Source organism: Liolophura sinensis, chromosome 6 (genome assembly GCF_032854445.1).
Source record: "Liolophura sinensis isolate JHLJ2023 chromosome 6, CUHK_Ljap_v2, whole genome shotgun sequence".
Lineage (NCBI taxonomy): Eukaryota > Metazoa > Mollusca > Polyplacophora > Chitonida > Chitonidae > Liolophura > Liolophura sinensis.
In genome coordinates this window covers 49,234,300-49,249,468 of record NC_088300.1, presented here as the reverse complement: position 1 = coordinate 49,249,468, position 15,169 = coordinate 49,234,300, and the positions used below count along the sequence as shown (strand labels likewise).

Genomic DNA, 15,169 nt, shown 5'->3' with positions numbered 1-15,169 from the left:
CTAAATTTTAGGTATCCATATTTTGTAGTTATTCAGTTCTGACCAATGCTGCAGGCTTTAGCTGAAGTACATTTAATCATAAGTCTCTGTGAGCCAATCAGCGTTGATTCTTTTAGAGATTTCAGTTATTAATGATAAATTTGTTTCATCCTTGAATGTCCTGCACAGTTCATAGCACAAGTTAACATAACCTGTTAAAAATGATCAGCACATGTTATTTGTAATTCAGTTTACAGTACACTGTAGACTTGCTTTATATGTTACATCGATCTGTCATTGAGTACTCTGTGGAGTACAAGATGGTGTGTTATATTTCAGTTTTTCAGAGATTTTGTTGAATTGACTGAAACTCTGTGTCATTGTTTTGAAGAATCAAGTCTCAAAAGAAAACCCCACCAAAACACATGATGAAGAAATATTTGATGATGATGACTTTTACCACCAACTTCTACGGGAATTGATTGAGAGAAAAACATCAGACGTTAGTGACCCGGTGACATTGAGCAGGTACATGTAGGACATTTGAGAATTTGACATCAGTAATGTATCCGCAAACAAGTTACATTTCCATGACAGTACAGTGGATGTTTCATGACTCTATTTGAAACATAACCTTATTTGAAAGATAGAGGTGCTTTGTTCTATGACTTAGCAGTTGTTGGTACGTTAAAATTGGAAAAAATTAAATCCTGCTAGACAGCAATTGTCAGATGATAAAAGTATTGAGCGTATAAGAGAGTGAAAAGTGGAATAAGCCTAGTACTGGTATACTGTTACAGGCTCATGTCTGGTGTCTTTTGCATTGTGTTCAAGTGAGGCAGTACTGTCAGTCTTTTGACACTGGTATGCTGGAAGGAGATACTGCCGTGATAGGATTAAAACAAACATGAGGTCGAGGTCATCTTAGACTGTGGTTCCTCATGAAGTGAATGACTCATTTGAAAAGATGTTAAGAATTTGACCTACTAACGAACCAACAGATAGACAGTGTAACGTATAGTTGCTTGCCACAGCTAAAAAAGTTGTGACCAGACATGTTCAGCGTAATTTTATGGAGTAACTGGGATATGCTATGCATATGTCTGTTTCAGCCAATGTATTTTAAGTGAAGTGCAAACAACGAATGAGTTAATCATCTAACTTCTGTTACTCTGAAAACAGGCAGTGGCTTGAAATCCAAAGGTTGAGGACTAAAGTGAAGAAGAAAGTCGACACGAAAGCAAGCAAGGGGAGAAAACTCAGGTTAGACAAACCCGTTGGCTGCAACCCTGCAATTAAAAGTTCAGTTTTAGGATATAAACCCTGGGTGTTGAGATGAGGTTGCCGATATGTGGTTTAGGTTTATGTTCTGCTAATTAAATCTTCTTTTCTTCTTTGGTCAAACAAGGACTTGTTCAAAAGTCACAATTCATAAGTCATAATTATTTATTAATGAATTTTTGTGACACTCTTATGTGTGATTTGAAAAAGAAAAAAAGAAAATGCACACTCTGCCAGTTTAACATGTTAACATTTGAATGTCTAATTAATTTGTTTGTCATCATTACTTGAAATGTGGGAAGGTCCACTAGCAGCATCCAGCATTGTGGGTTAACTCTGGGCTCCTGGTTTCCACCCACCATAATGCCTGAATGCTGGCTGTTGTCAAATAGATAGTATTTTTGTCCTTCAGATATGATGTCCACAAAAAGCTTGTGAATTTTATGGCCCCTGTTGATCACAGCACCTGGCTAGAAGAATCAAAGTAAGTGACCCTACATGCATGTCAAGACCTTTGCAGATATGATTATGTTATGTGTAGTGGTTTTCCTTGTTCTGCATGTTTATATCTACCTTTATTAAAACTCCACTTAAACTCTACAATTTAAAGTAATTTTGAACTCACTGAACAGCATTTAGACTCATTTGCATTTGCAACTACCAGTAATTACTGTTGTATTTAGCACAGTTGTGACAGGGTTTGGATTATGTCTACAATTATCATTTCCAAATTCATCGCTATAACTTCCTTATTTATTGCCAAGATACTTCCGCCTCTTTTCAAATGTATTGGCTGTTTCACGTGCAGAAATAATTTTTTACAATGTTGGAGGAGGGCATAAAAATAGAACTTGAAAACCATCAAGTTTGTGGATTTGGCCAAGCTTTCGTGTTGAACACTTTTTTATTTGATCGGAAACCCTTGGAAAAACATGAAAATCATAAAAACATCACAAAATAAAAAGGTGAATTTTCAGTATTATTTTTTTGTCCATTTTGGGATTTTTTGTGTTGGCTTGCTCGTAAAACAGATAATAAAATTGGTGTTGCCTAGGCTGTTATGTACAATACCAACTTGACTGTGGCCTTAAGTCAGGAAATATGGGAGATACTTAAGGTGTTCTGGTTTCTTCCAGGCTGTGCCTAGTTTCTTAATCCAAAAATCTTTGTAATTAAATGGATTTTGATGAACTACCATTAAATTGCTTTTGTCTGTTTCAGAGATGATCTGTACAGATCTTTGTTTGGGAAGAGATTTGAGTCTGTTAATAAAACAGTCTCCAACGGATGATATATTCCAACAAGATTTTTTTTAAACTGCCTACATTAATTAAACCTTCAACATTTTTGAAAGTGTGTGGATGTGTTTTACAGCAGTTATACACATATGTTGTCACCATTTTCACACCAGGCCACAGTTATTGGGAAATTTATAAATTACACTGTGTTAACTCTTCTACTGGAAAATTTGAGAGCAATTTTGAAGATTGGAATACGGCCTATTTCAATTTATTTTGCTCTAAAATATGGACACTGTTGATCATTGATGTACAGATTTGATTATGAAAAGTATGTTTTGATCATTGAAATGATGTTTGATCATTGAAATAAAATTTTGATCATTTAAATGAAGTTTTGATCCTGAATAAAGAAAGTAAAAGGCAGAGGCAAACAAATGAATTGAGATGTATGAGGTTATTTATTTTAAACCTTCCAACAAATATGTTGTATTTGTCAAAGTAACTCCTGGACAGTATGTGATCTTAAAATGAAAAAAAGATGTTGAGATGAATTATTACAGGACAAACCTTATTGAACCGGCCAATATATCGGAAGTTCCACAAAAAAAGAAACAAAGTAAAATGAAATGAATAAATTATGAGTAGTCCCAATGTGAACGTCTTGTCAATTATGTTTCTTCATACAGTAGTATGAATTTGTTCTCTCAGTGGAGGACCATGAGTACAGTGTAAAACACCAGTCAAATCAAATAAATCTCAGTGGAGGTGATCGCATAATTTCAGACTAACCGGATCCATCGGGGGGGTCAGGTTGTACGGTGAGAGACAACAATGCACAAGACCTCGGGCCCATTTCACAAAGCTCACGTAGTGCTACATTCACATAATTGCCATGGCGAAGTGATACTTACAGTACTGGTCACCATTGAAGTCATGTGCATGTAACATTACGTGTGCTTTGTGAAACAGGCCTCCGGTCTTGTGCAAGGTCTTCAGCAACCTGCAGATGGTCATGGGTTTCCTCAGGACTCTGCCAGGTTTTCTCCCACCATAATGCTGGCCATCGTTGTATAAGTGAAATATTCTTGAGTAAAATCACCAATCAAATTAAGTCATTTCTGGCGTCAGTATACTCTGGCTAGCAGGGACCTCCTGCCTGGTGTGTTGGACATGCATGGTATTGTCATGTAGATGCATGAATCAGCACTTGGGCGTGTTGGCCACCAGAAGGCCTAAATGATGTTCAAACAAATAAGCACAGATACTAATATTAAGCAGAGGACCTAAGTGTAAAATAATTTCTTTTTATTATGTATACCGGTATGGACACCCACTTCATTTCCATCTCTCACTCACTTGGTGCAGTTAAAATAGTATCCTTGTACAGTATTGCATGGTTTCAAGCACTTAAAGTACAACATGTAGGCGCCAACTTATAATGCAGGTGTACAGACAAATATTGTAAAACAAAAACTGAACAGGAACAGCAGTAGGCCTACATGTACTTCTGTTTGAATATTGGTACTTCGAACATACATGGATGAGTTGGAGTGTCGATCAATATCAGCTGGCAAATGTTTACATCTGTTTGGGCGACTGTTACTTGTAATTAACAGCTTTTTTTTTGTTTTGTTTTGTTTCGGCATATATGTACGCAGGAGAACTATATTTTAACAATGCAACCTGTCATTTTGATTTTCTCCGAATAGTCGATGCTGTTAGAGGTAACTTAATGCACATCATCATCAGCTTCCGTTTCCATGCAAACACAACGGGTCACGTGACACCAAAGTGCTCACTGGACTACATTGACATGGCGCGGGCAGAGATGTAAATATTTAAAATGCGAAATTGTGTTTTTCCTCTTCCGTGGTCCGGTATTAGAGAATGGCGTTGATAACAGGTGGGTAAGGCACGCGCGATCTGTTGAGGGTAGGCTTTGCAACATTTTGTCATGCAATTCAGTATTTTAGCAGATAGACTTGTTTGTGTATTGGTTGTTGTTGTAACTCTGTTAGCCTGTATCGCGTAAACTCTTAGCTTCGCTAGAGAGCTTCGTTTGTTTCGCATTACTGTGGACAAGTATTTAGTCAGAAATTGGAGATAACGGCATGATCAGCTGTTTAGAAGTTTATATTTATTTATTTATTTATTTGATCACTCACTTGTTCTTTTCAACAGGTGTTGTAAAAATCAGTCCCGAGGGAACTGTTCTGTAGGACTATTACGCACTGTCTGGTCGCTTGGCTTGTTGTTGTCAAAAGTGCAAGCCTTGTATTTAAAAATGTTTCACTCGGGAGAATGAGACATACATACATATATACATGTATACATGAGCACCTAGCTCTGTAGAACATGTGATTACTTATATCATCACAGCCCTGTCTTGATTCATAACCTTACCTTGAACACCTCTGTACTTCCCATGCTGGCTTCAATGCACTACTGTTGGCCGCCAAGTAATGTTTCTGTCTGTACTCATAGTCGTCTCAGCTATCGATTCGTGCAAGGTGTCCCCATGTATCATCCGTTGTAAATCTTCACAAGCATGAAACTGGTGGAAGCTGGATAAATTCAGTTCCAACCACCATGTTTGAATGCATACTCCTCACACCCCATACAAGGGAGATAACTACTGACACTACTAGAAGTTAGCATATTTTGTTTAACCTGTACGTTAATTGTTTGAGAAATTTTTTAGTGATCAGTGTTGATTATGGGTTCCCTCTAGGTCATCACGGGTGCAACTGATCCTAAACAATTAGCCCATGTGTGTCAAAATGTCAAACTAGTCTAGTAGTAGTAGTGGCAGTGATTCCCCTCACTGTGAGGAGTATGCATTTAAAGATGGCTGTTGAAGTTTGAATTTATTCAGTTTCCACCAGTTTCATGCTTACCAGGATTTACTAGGAATGACAAACTGTGACATGCAGCAGGAATCGATAGCTGAGACAACTATGAGTAGGGACAGACACATTATTTGGCAGCCAACAGTAGTGTATTGAAGCCAGCACAGGAAGTACAGAGGTGTTTAAGGTAAGCTTATGTATCAAAACAGATAGTATACTTAGTCACAGCCCTAGTGCTTGCAATGGCTCTGAAATTAGTACTGAATTTCTATTTAAAAACGTGGAAAGGGTTTCATCATATGGATGCAAAAGAGGAAGCCATGATGGTTTGGCTTCGATACAGATTAAGGTGCATATTTCAAGAATTTTTAAAGCATTTCCTAATATTGTTTTTTGTACAAAAATTCAGGATTTATATGCCTCTGTCGGAGCACACATTTTCTGAAAGCTATTCGCTCACTTGAACATGATTTTCAACATATTCATGAAACAATTAAATATGGATTTACAGACAGTTAGTTTGGTCTTTAATGATTAATCATCAGTGTAAAAAAGTACAGTTTATAAGCTTGATCAGTGTGTACATGTAATTAATTTTATTCAAGGTGTATATGATGGCTTGAGCTGAACATTTTCACAGCGTGACAAGAAGACTTGAAATAAACTTAGTCCATGTATTAGGGGAAGGCCTGTGTGATTTCTACGAAACTTGAAATACAAATATCCAAGTAAAGAGTTTTTGGCTTGGGGAGTGGTATTATTGAGAGACATAGTAGTGTGTTAATTGATAGAAACCTGAATCAAAAGGCAAGCCCATCTGGCTGTTTGAAATGAGCAGATAATATCTGGTACAGTATGATTTCTTCCTGAGACCACTTGACTCCTTGTTCAGTTGAAAGAAGACAGTGTTGTGTTGCCATGTCCATGTTCCCAGCTAGAGTTCAATCTGTTTGAGGTAATTCAATACATAAGTGTTTGCAGAGTAAATGTGGGCTGATTTTGTAATCACAGTCTTTGGCAAATATTTATTTAATGCCTTGCATGCCTTCTTGGGCAGACAGGCTGTCTTCTTGTAGAAAACGCCATTCAATGTAAAATAATGTGCTTTTCTGACATAGTTTTCTGACATACCTGTTAGTGTACATGTACAGTCATGCAGGTAAATGTTAGATTATAGCGGAAAGAGAAGTACAAACAATTTGTGTGATCAGCTTGTTTTATGGCTCTTTGCATGTGATGTGTGTTAGAGAGGCAACCTTGTTATACTGCATATAATTGGGATATGTTATTATGTTATATATTATGTAGTTATCCCATGCATCACATTTCATTATTAATGCTTTGGTCTTCAGTAATCATATCCTACTCATTTTTCCTCCTACATTTGCATGTATAATTGAAATATAGTTTTCAAGTTGGCATAAAACATCAGCTTATAGAACTTGTTAAAAATTATACAAATATACATTATGACTCTGAGCTAGTAGACACATTACATGTATTTTACATAGATGTAAGGACGTAATATTTATTACACACAAAAACATAATACAGATATGAATGTATTTACAGTACCTATATTATGGTCCTGATTTTAATAAAATGATCTGGAGCCTTGATTCCTGTAATCAAGTTAATATGATAACTAAAGTATCACTTTGAACATACCTACATGTATAAGTAACATGTATGATATATAATACATTTATATCATCAATTGGATTTGCTGCTTTAATCTACATGTATGTAATTATTGGCAATAAGATACATATTTTTCTGTTTCTGGAGTTCGAATCTACATCTCAAGAAACTTCATTATGTGTACATAGATGATATACAGGTGTTTTTTTTTATTCATCATATTGATTTAATTGATGCAGTTCAAGATTATTCACAATCAGATCTGCATGTGTAGTTTTTGTTCAGCTTGACTTTTTTGTTTTGTTGAAAGTTAACTTTATGGGAATAAAATGGACAGAATTCATTTTAAACAGTACTTCATCTTTTCTGAGATACCTAAATTTACCTTTTTAAGTTATTATATTTTGAAAGTTCTGTACAAAAAAACTTAAAAGGTAAAGGTACATTTGAGAGAAATAGAAAATGTAAGTTGAGGTACGTATGACAGTTGGTAAAAATGTAAATGTTTTCTTACTGTTACTGTTACTGTTATAAATGCATCTCATATGCTAAATAGAGGCACCATCAGCTGACTGGATATGTTATCATTTATTCATTTAGGAATTCCTGGCCATGCGGCAGTGTCATTACCTGAGAAGATGCTTATCATGTTTTGTTTACCTGAAGCAGGGTTTTACCTGACCAAGGTGTAGTCATTATTGATCTTCTTCTCAGGTGACAAAGACAAGGTTAGTCACCCAGCAACCATATGGATCTGCACATATGTAGTACTGTACCTGTACAGCCAGGCTTAATGTTCCTTTGTACATGTGTATCACTAAAACATGTGCAGAACTGCAGACTGCTCAGTGTGTGACCTGGTAGTCTGGTAGAATACTAGGCTGCGCTGTTTGGACCCCTGGTTTAATTTTGTACCATCATTTTGGGTTCCACGGATTTGCTCATTTTAGTCAATGTTGCAGGCTTTGTAAGCTTACAGTTTCAAGCAAAAAGATTGGAACAGGCAATTTTTAACTACATGTTTAGGGTCTAGATTTCAAAGAATGTAAAATTTACAGATCAGATATTTATGACATTGTTGGGTTTGTTAACAAACAGAACTGGTATCTCAGACTTCTAACTCCAAGGAACTGATGATTGTTTGACGACGGTTTGGTGCTACAGTTTGCCATTCCAGATTCAGTATAGTCATACAACCCTACAAGGTGAGTCTAGATGCAACATATCCTTACCTGGTTACAGTGTACTGTAGTCCTCATTCCTCAATCAATACTTGTATGTTCAACTATTGACATGGCTAAGTATTTCTGTATTTCATTGGGCTTTTATGCTGTACTCAAGAATATTTCACTTATGCGACAGCGGTCAGAATGGAGGGAGGAAACCGTTCGGTGTCGGCAGGCCTTCCCTCAAAGGACCTGAGACCTTACAGTGGGCTATGTATTTCACAAACATGTGTATCATTATAAAGAAACTTACTCTGCTTCTGATAAATTGTATGACGTTTCTGTCATGTGCTAAAGTTCTCTACTTGCATTTATTGGTATAAGAACAGAAATTCGTGGATCTCGATAGTTATTAATTATGGCGCATATTTTTAGTACCAATGTTCTCATACTGCCATGCCTGCATGTTTTTGAATACATGTAATTGTATTCAAAGGTTTTATAACCAGTTGTGGATTCATTTAATATTTAAAAAAAACAAGCTGTTTATTAGAATGATGTGAATATTACATTATCAGGAATGTATTCAGGTACAAATGAAACACAAAAAGTAAACATGAACGTTTTTCATTATTCCCATTACATGTAGTGTTATAGGGTATACTGGTTTCAGCTTGTCTCTTCATCTGTCTTTTTTCTGTCAGTTTTCAGCATAAAGTTTTAAATTTTTGTTGAATACATAGATACACAGATGATGATGTGTCGCGACTCACACTTGTCCATTTTCGAGATTGACATGGTAACAAGATAGCCATTTTCCTTACGTATACTATATAGATAGATATGATTTCATGTCTGGGCTATAACTCCAACTGTTCCCTGCATAGAGTTTTATTTTTTGGTGGATACAAACATACACAGATGACGATCACCCCCTGAGCATAACAAACTCATCACAGATTTAAAATGGAATCCCTTGTCATGAGACAAGTATTTTTACCTTGCCAGGAATTGCTTTTTGTCAAGGTGAATGCATACTTACATCTATTTGTATGGTGAAAGTTCGGCTTCATTCAAATGTAACAGGTTGATCAGTTTGATTGTGGGAATTCCATTTCATGAAACTTGGCTAGGGATTAGTGTTTATCATGCACATCTTAAGAGTATGTGCTGTATGGTACAGTATATCAAAAATATGTATTAATATGCAAATTGAACATTTGTATTGTATTTTGATGTTCATCACAATCAGATGAAATACTGTGTACAGTGATCTTTACTGATGCTTTTTGATATTACAAAATTACCTTTTATTACATCATATCAGCCTGATTGAAGGTCACTTCAGGCAGATTGTACAAAAAGTTATGAGGATTTGAATTATTAGAAACCTTGAGGTATACGCTTTAAATGATCCTATACATGTGTTTAAAGAAACCTTTTGGAACCATGCTATCACTTGTTGTTCACGTAAAGACTTGTTTCATATATGTGGTTTTTGAAACTTCAATCTAGTTTCACTCATCTAACTTACAGAGTTATATATGTATATGTTATGAATGTATGTATGTGCATGTCTGGTGGGGGGGATGAGTTTCATCCTCTTCGTTGCATACATACATATCCAGTATACTTACATTTAGCAATGATAACCATTTATTTTGTTCAATAATTAACACTTTTTCTGAGATCGATATAACAGATTGGTGTTACATGTTTTCACATGAAATTTTCAGTTGACCCTGAATAATAATTTTGTCATCAGTCAGTGTGAAGTCCTTTATGATGTACAACAATGTACATTTTATTCAAGCAATTTTAAAGGGCAAGTCTGGAATAAGCTTAATTGCCTCCTGAATGATAGAGAATTTGAAGTTGGAATAAAAACGACCGAAAAAAAGAAAACAAAAAACGGGCCTTTTGAAGGTGTTAAGGCAATCTTATATAAATCAAACTTGTATGTACATGTTATACTTGGTAGACTCCATGACCTTTGTCACATTAAGAACCATTATTTACTGTTATCTATATGACCTCAAAGCTACACACACACTCTAAATCTGTATAAAGCCACTTCCTAGACAACCATCCTGTTCTGAATGTCTGGTGAGGTATGTGATAAGGCATAGGCTCCACCTGTGTTCTTTATATCAAGTACTGTGTTCTGTTATACTGAACTAACTTTATTGCATCCTGCATGTAGGACATTTAAATAGTCTGAATAATTCAACAAGAAAAATCATCGAAGAGTACAAAGCTTCTATAGCTTATATTAATAGAAAGGGCGTTTCTAACTTTCTTTGAAACTTAGTAAATGTCTCTGTACTTCTTGTTTTTAAAATTATATAACAAAGTGCAGCCTTAAACTTTAGGAAAAATATGGTATGAGTATTTTTTTTTTCTGGGTGGCCTTTTGTGATATTTATGGTTCACATAACAGTTGTTTAGCACCAGCACTACACACCAGTGGTGAGAACTGAGGGATTTCTCAGAATGTGAATGTGTTATGATCTGATATGTGATGTCTCCTATACCATATATATATATTTTTTTTGTAAGTGTTAATTGAAGTAATGATTATAGGACAGTTTTTGATTAACGAATTAGTGATATGTGAAAAGAAGAGACTTGATCTGCTGTTACATTGATATTTAAGGTTAAGCTGGTTTTAAGATGTAGTACATGTATAGTACTAACTAATACATGTATGTCCCTAATAAATTAGACAGACATCACTAGTAGACGCTGACATGAGTGCCCAGTCTGTATAGCTTGATAGTTATCCGGGGGTCATGTATAAATACAAAGCTATCACAATGCATTGGTAGTAAACTTTCCCTTTCAGGAACTGAAGCTATTTAGCTATTCAGACTCCTGATGCGTATGATTAAGCACCTATCTCTGGAGAGCTTTTAAAACCTCAACGTTCTTTGTCCAGCCACACCATACAGGTATGTACTAACTTCCCACAGAAAGCAACATACATTCTGACTTGATGCAGGTAAATGGTTTTGCAGATTGTGCACAGTATAGATAATGACATGTATTTGTTATAAAATCAACCGTGGGTGAGTGTTGTGTGCTGGTAGTTCAGCATGCACATATGCATGTACTCCGACAGAGGGTGAAATTTAGAGGGTTGGTTGTGGGGCAGCAAATATTGATGTGAGTCCTGACATACTACACACAGACATTATCTTCATCTTCAGAAGGAGAAGGTTTGAATTGATTTTGGCTTATTTGTACACTTTTTGTTATTTTGCATTCAACTTCATGAAGTACTATATTTGACCTAACAAAAAATTTACTTATTTTGCAAGACTCTGAGAGAGATATATATTTGATCTCAGAAAGTTATTTTAACATTTGTTTTGAAAATAGAGCGATGTAGTATATGTACTTAAAAATGTAAGTTTCATCACTAAAGGTAATATGTTTTGACCGTATTTGCCTCTAAAAATGCTGTTTTTGGTCAAGTTATAAGATGAAAAGCAGTCTTTATTTTTCATGAAGAGTTTCTCCAAGAGTCAGTATGGTTTACTTAATGACAGTTTGGTTATCAGACAGAAAGATTATTTGCACATTAAACATTAATGAAAGTTGATATGTTAAACAACCACCATGGCATGTGACCTTGTACATGTAGATTTTATGTCGTCAGATACATGTACATGTAGTTGAATGCATGTTCCCGGAAAGGTTTTCTAAAACAGGGCTCTTGACAACAATGCTCATGTTGATAGACATAGTTCATGTCATAGGTAAGGTGTAAAGTATTTTGATGACTATGGTGCATTATTTTAATAACAATATTTTGCTCAGATAATTGATGATGTGTCGCTGCAACTCTCTGTGATGCATGGTTGGCATAAAAATGGCCACTTGTCTCAAGAGTGTGAATGTCGTACATGCCAGGTTTAAATTCTGAACAGAAAAAAATACTGGCAACATGCAGACAACAGTCTATTTTGTATACTGGGCTAAATGTGTTATGTTTAATTGTCAATATGTTGCTAATCATAATATGTTGTTTTTTTGTTTTTTTTACAAGAAAGGTAATAATTTACACATAACACTGTGTACTACATTTTTAAGCTGTTCCAAGTGTTGGCTATGGTGACATCCTTTAAGCTTAAAGTTTTGAACCTGTGAGCGCCAGTTTAAGAAAATGAATGCTTACAGATGTATCCTCTGTTGTGGTGACTAACCCAATTCTTTAACATTTTTGCAAGTGAATGAGCAACTTTTAAAGCAATGTGTGATCTTTTTAAATTTGATGTTGGACACAAAACTACTTGGTTGGGTGATTTAGTTTCTGGGCTGCTCTGATGATGTTTTTTCTCGGCTTACTGTTTGTACAGTTAGTTTGTAGACATTCAGGTGTTAATACATGTAAATGTGGAATTTAGGCATTATAGCCACATTTACAGTGTAGGATACATGTAAAAAATTTTTTTTCTCTTTACACATTGATATAAATAATGGTTAACTAAAAACTGCATGGATATTGATATACTGTTTACAAGTCAAATGTTTTCTGAAATCAATAAGACATGACCAGATCGAGGAAAAGGAACAAAACATCAATATTAAATGACCAGGATTTCAGGTACAGTGCTGGTGGAGAAGGCCTAATGCCTATGAAGCCTGTACTTCATAGCTGCACTTGCACATGTATGTATTGTAGTGGTTAGTTAGTGGATTACCAATGTTTTCAATCTATCGGCAAGGCAACATGTAAATATTGATGGCTGTTTGTGAAGGTCAAGTTACTGTTCATGCTTCTTGTGTCGACAGACTAATGGAATATTGATATGTATGAGTACATCATGTATTCTCTTTTATTATTTTGTATCATGTTATTCTGTTATTTTCATAATTACCCCCATTTAGGACGTTGCATAACATTGCATAACGTTGCTTTCCATGTTTTCACATTTTGTCTATGCATCTCCTACCAAACTACTACACTGTTTTTGAGGAAACTTAGCAGACATCTTCTCTATAATCTAAACTTGTGCATACGTACGTTTAATTACTATCAGATGATTATTTTAATAATTACTGAGGTACTTGGTGCAATAATGGGTTTTGATGTATACTGTGTTCACTTCTGATAGCTGCATTTTTCCATTCAAACTGAATGAACGAGTAATGCAATCAGTGCACATCTTGAATAACCCATGGAACAATATATATGAAACCGAACTAAGCAAGATGAAGGCCTCTCATTTCTTTCTTAGTTTTGTGTCATTTATTTTTGGAAATGTTGGGGAACGGAAAGGGGATTATTTGGAACAGCCGGATTGTTCTGTTGTGTTTCATAAATGTGTGTTTTTTTTTACATGTTGGATGATTTAGATACATGATAGAAATGAAAAGAGTCAACAGGTGAATTGAAAATCATGATATAACCACTAAGTTTTTTCGATCGTTTTTTCGAAGATTTTATGATCGATGTAGATGCACCTACATGTACGAAATCAAAATGAGTTTATAGAGTTGATTAATGGCATATGGCAAGATCGAACATTGCCTTGTTCTGTTGAATAGTAAGAAACAGAAAAGTTGCTGTCCAGTCTTATGATGGAAGGTCTGCCGATAGAGGTGGGTTTCCCAGAGTCCAGTTTCCCATGTCGATAACTAATAGTACATTATTTTGCTTTAGAAAGCCTGTGTGATAAATTTTTTTAGCCAGAATGATATGATGTGATGACAATTCATTATCATCATCATTATCCTGTCGTATACCAGTTCGGCATAAATTTTGATTCTTCTGTTCATTTTCCAAATACACGTACTTTATTTCAAAGCAAAATTGTAGAGAGTGATGTACAATGCATGTATTAGTCAATTCCCACCATTATTGTCAGGCAGACACTTGATTCAACATTATTGTGTCATCTTTAAATTAGTACTGTGTTTGCATATAATTGCACATGGATTAGGGTAAAAGTTTGCTTAAATTTTGACCTCTTGTGTGTCCATTTAACACATTTTTAAAATATTTTTATGTGCTACATGCATTAATTTAAATATGTATGAATGGCACCACCAATGATGTCACTACATTTTAACAAATTTTGAACATTTTCCTTCCAGCCTTACACTGGACAGGTGAAAAAAATGAAATGTTAGACTTCAGTTATCATCATTCAACTTCTGAAGTATTTCATTGTCGTGCTAACTACTTACATGTATTTTGAAAAGGTTCAAAAAGGTTGAACCTTTTAAAAAATATTTTGACTTGAGAGATACTGATGAATTGCATCCTAACCTTGCTGGAACCATGAGGTGGTTTCATTTTAACTCAGCCAAAATTGATTGCAGGTACATGTTGGTGAGGCATGAGCCATCAAGCCTACCACTTGTAAAAGGGGTGCAGTTTGTACCTTGTATAAGCACAGACCCTTTCAAAACTGCTTGTTTATTGTTCAGAAAACAACTGCTTTATAAATATCCTATGAATATCTGTATAAACAGTGTCCGCATAGGCTGAGCGGTGACATCAGTATTAGCTCCAATGAAATCTATTGATTTTGGTGGTCAATTGATCGATTTCACTTTGTTCTTTCAGAGGGAAGAAGGTCTAGCTGACCTAGGACATCATTTGTTACCAAGGTGAACATTTTTCCACCCCTTGGATATGCCTACATGTAGGTGAACACTGGAGACTGTGGAGTGTGTTTCGACGTATACAACAACAAAGAGTGGAAAAGCCTGAATCATCACCATGGTTTACACCTGGAAAAGGCAGTTAGGGTGGATTGCGTTGACCACAGTAGTTTTTGTGGTACTGTGTCACCTGACCGGAGCAAGAGGGGAGTGTACTGTCAGCTCTGTAACCACCATGTCTGGAAATGGAAACACTGCTGATACAGATAGCTATATCACTTTTTCTCCTCTACCCACGAAATCATTTAAATCCACCGGTGAATATGATGATGGAGGGCTAAGGCCTTTCTTCAACTTGGGTCGCAGCTTTATCAACAGTTCCTTGCCGAATGCATTA

The 15,169-nt window shown here is 35.6% G+C and overlaps 2 protein-coding genes and 1 long non-coding RNA gene across 3 annotated transcripts in view; 2 read left to right on the top strand and 1 right to left on the bottom strand.

Annotated features, from left to right (window-relative positions):
• LOC135468082 (protein AATF-like) overlaps nt 1-3,318 on the top strand; it is a 13,301-nt gene extending 9,983 nt beyond the window's left edge. Inside the window, exons 11-14 of the mRNA XM_064746128.1 lie at nt 371-507; nt 1,162-1,242; nt 1,673-1,744; nt 2,482-3,318. Of these exons, the coding sequence (XP_064602198.1) occupies nt 371-507; nt 1,162-1,242; nt 1,673-1,744; nt 2,482-2,551 (360 nt within the window). The 3' untranslated portion in view covers nt 2,552-3,318. The remainder of the gene's footprint in view (nt 1-370; nt 508-1,161; nt 1,243-1,672; nt 1,745-2,481) is intronic.
• The window catches only part of LOC135468083 (C-signal-like), a 24,076-nt gene extending 19,088 nt beyond the window's left edge, over nt 1-4,988 (bottom strand). Inside the window, exon 1 of the mRNA XM_064746132.1 lies at nt 4,905-4,988. The gene's annotated coding sequence lies outside the window, so the exon portion shown is untranslated. The remainder of the gene's footprint in view (nt 1-4,904) is intronic.
• Nucleotides 4,320-15,169, top strand: LOC135468084 (uncharacterized). The gene is made up of 5 exons (XR_010444205.1): nt 4,320-4,404; nt 7,592-7,719; nt 8,090-8,196; nt 11,003-11,108; nt 14,735-15,169. It is a non-coding gene; the product is annotated as an uncharacterized LOC135468084 (long non-coding RNA).